General features: G+C 59.5%; 1 protein-coding gene across 1 annotated transcript in view; it reads right to left on the reverse strand.

Annotated features, from left to right (window-relative positions):
* Positions 1-2256, reverse strand: part of Kcnh1 (potassium voltage-gated channel subfamily H member 1) — a 256799-nt gene that overhangs the window by 4295 nt on the left and 250248 nt on the right. The window contains exon 12 of the mRNA XM_010613231.2: positions 5-161. Within this exon, the coding sequence (XP_010611533.1) occupies positions 5-161 (157 nt within the window). The remainder of the gene's footprint in view (positions 1-4; positions 162-2256) is intronic.

Below are 2256 nucleotides of genomic sequence, written 5' to 3' on the forward strand. Positions count from 1 at the left end.
CCGCCCCTCTCTGCCGCCAGCCTGGCCTCCTTCTGCTGCCGGAACCGCTGGAACAGCCGCCTGACCGGGTGATCCGGGGGCAGGATGAGCGGCGCCTCGTTCTTGCGCTTCCTGCGCTCTTCCTCCTCCCGCTTCACGTCGCTGATCTTGCGGAACACGATCTGCGGGGGAGAGGGACGCGCTGTTAGCAGGGGTGGGGCTGCCCTTCCGACGCCCTGTCCAGCTCACTGGCCACCCCGGTGCTCCTGAGCTGGTCGCGGCCCCTCGGCCCCCGAGACCTTCCTTGCACACTGCCTGGGTCCCAGCTCTGCAGCAGCGGGGAGCTGGCTGTCCTCAGGGCGCTGGAGGGGGACAAGCCCCACACTGCCCACCCCCAGGTGCTAGGAGGCGGAGCCTCACAACCGCGTCCTCCCCTCGGAGCTGCGGCCCGTGCAGCCCCTTGGCTGCTCTGCAACTCGGACACACATAGTAGGCCTTAAAACATTATGTTTCTGAACCTCCTCAGACCTCCTCCATGAGACCTTCCGGAGAAGACTCTGAGTCTGGAAAATAAAAAGCTCCCCAGGGATTCCGATGTGCCGAAGTTTGAGCCACTCTGCTCTAGCAGGGACCTGTCCTCAAGCCAGCAACTGCAGCTCCGCAGAAGGCAGCGCCCAGGGAGTTAGCGACGGTTCCTGCAGAGAAGGGGCTGTCAGCAGGGCAGACTGGAGACTCTGCTCAGGTACGCATAAGCCACAGATGACAGGGCTTCTCCCTGGGCCCGCAGCCGATTACTGGCCAGACCTGTAATTTCTAGATCACATCACATGTGACAGACTGCACAACATGTTCTGACCCAGGCCATGCCCGGCCTTGTGGGAAGCAACCTGTAACAGGCTGCTGCCTTATTAAAGCGAACTGATCCTGAGGACAGAGGTACTGAGATCCCCACTCGTGGAGGAGAGCCGCTTCCACCACCTCCTCATTCCTGTGCAGGCAGCACCCACAGGCTGCCCTGGCCCTGGGAGGCACACCAATGCCGGAGCACGGCCATTAGGGTCAGACCGACAGCCCTGTATGGTCAGGCTGGGGTCTTCCCAGCTTTTGCCCAGGAGGGGAAAATCTGTACTCTCAGAACTGACACGAAGCTGACATAAGGGGACTCAGGACACAGCAGTGTCCTCTGCAGAGACGATCCTGCTGCTCTGCCTCAGCAGGCTGGCTGCAGACAGCCGTGGCTCCTCCTCTGGCCCTCTTCCCCACTGCTCTGATGGCAGCACCTGGAGCTGTCCAGAGATCCCCAACAACACAGTCACTTTCGTGTCTCACAGAGGAGCCCAGGAAGCATGAACTGCTTCGTGCCAGCGGTCGGCCAGTGTCCCCGCCCCAGACAGACTGGGGGCTGGCATCTGTGCTCTGCCACTTGCTCAGAGCTCCTGTCCCCAGATGACTTCCTCCCGAGGTGTTAAACCTTCGGGCTACTTCCCTGGGTCCCAGGCCGTCGTTTTTGGTCCTACACCGAGCAGCATTTCTCCCATATCTTATCTGCCTTCTCCCTGGCGTCCTCAGCTGTGATGTTGCTGCCCTGCCTGCCGACTCCCAAGGAGGAATGGCGAGAAGCACAGCTGCCCCTGCCCTTGTCGTCCAGTCCCTGTGCCCAGGGTCAGTGACCGGAAGTCCTCCCTACCGTGCCTCGGGCATCCAGCAGTTCCTGAACAACATACCAGCTGTTTCCATCTTGGCCCCTCTCAAAGCTACCCAATGGCTTAGAATTATACTTTGTCACATTGCGTCTTTTTGTTTCTAAAAATTATGTGCTTTACAAAAGCAGACTTTCTCTTGTGCTCAGTATCCTCAGACTGTGCCCGACAACTGAGGTGTTCTCATTGAAATCTGTTGAAAAAGTGGTAAAATCCTGGTAAATATGGGCAGGTGTCAGTGGAACAATGTCTCTGGCCTAGAGCGCTGAGCTCCAGAGCTCATAGTGTCATAAAGGGAAGGAGTTGGCTCAGAACACACACGGTCCTTGGTTAACTCTCCATGACGCAGGTCGGGGCAGCCCTTAAGACTCGGAGTGCCCTGAATCTAGGAAAAGGGCTTCATCAGTGTCGAGGAGGCAGCGCAAGCGGATCCGATTCAGCAAGGCTGTGTGCAGCAGGCAGCGGTTCACCAAGGCGGGCCAGGTGACTGGCGGGTGCTCCACAGTGCTGCAGCCCGTGGCCCAGCTTGGCGTCCGGGGCTGACCAGGCGGCACCCTCACGGCTCACGGCTGCATCG

The sequence above is a fragment of the Fukomys damarensis genome, unplaced genomic scaffold (assembly GCF_012274545.1).
Source record: "Fukomys damarensis isolate Sample0158 unplaced genomic scaffold, DMR_v1.0_HiC HiC_scaffold_11, whole genome shotgun sequence".
Taxonomy (NCBI): Eukaryota; Metazoa; Chordata; class Mammalia; order Rodentia; family Bathyergidae; genus Fukomys; species Fukomys damarensis.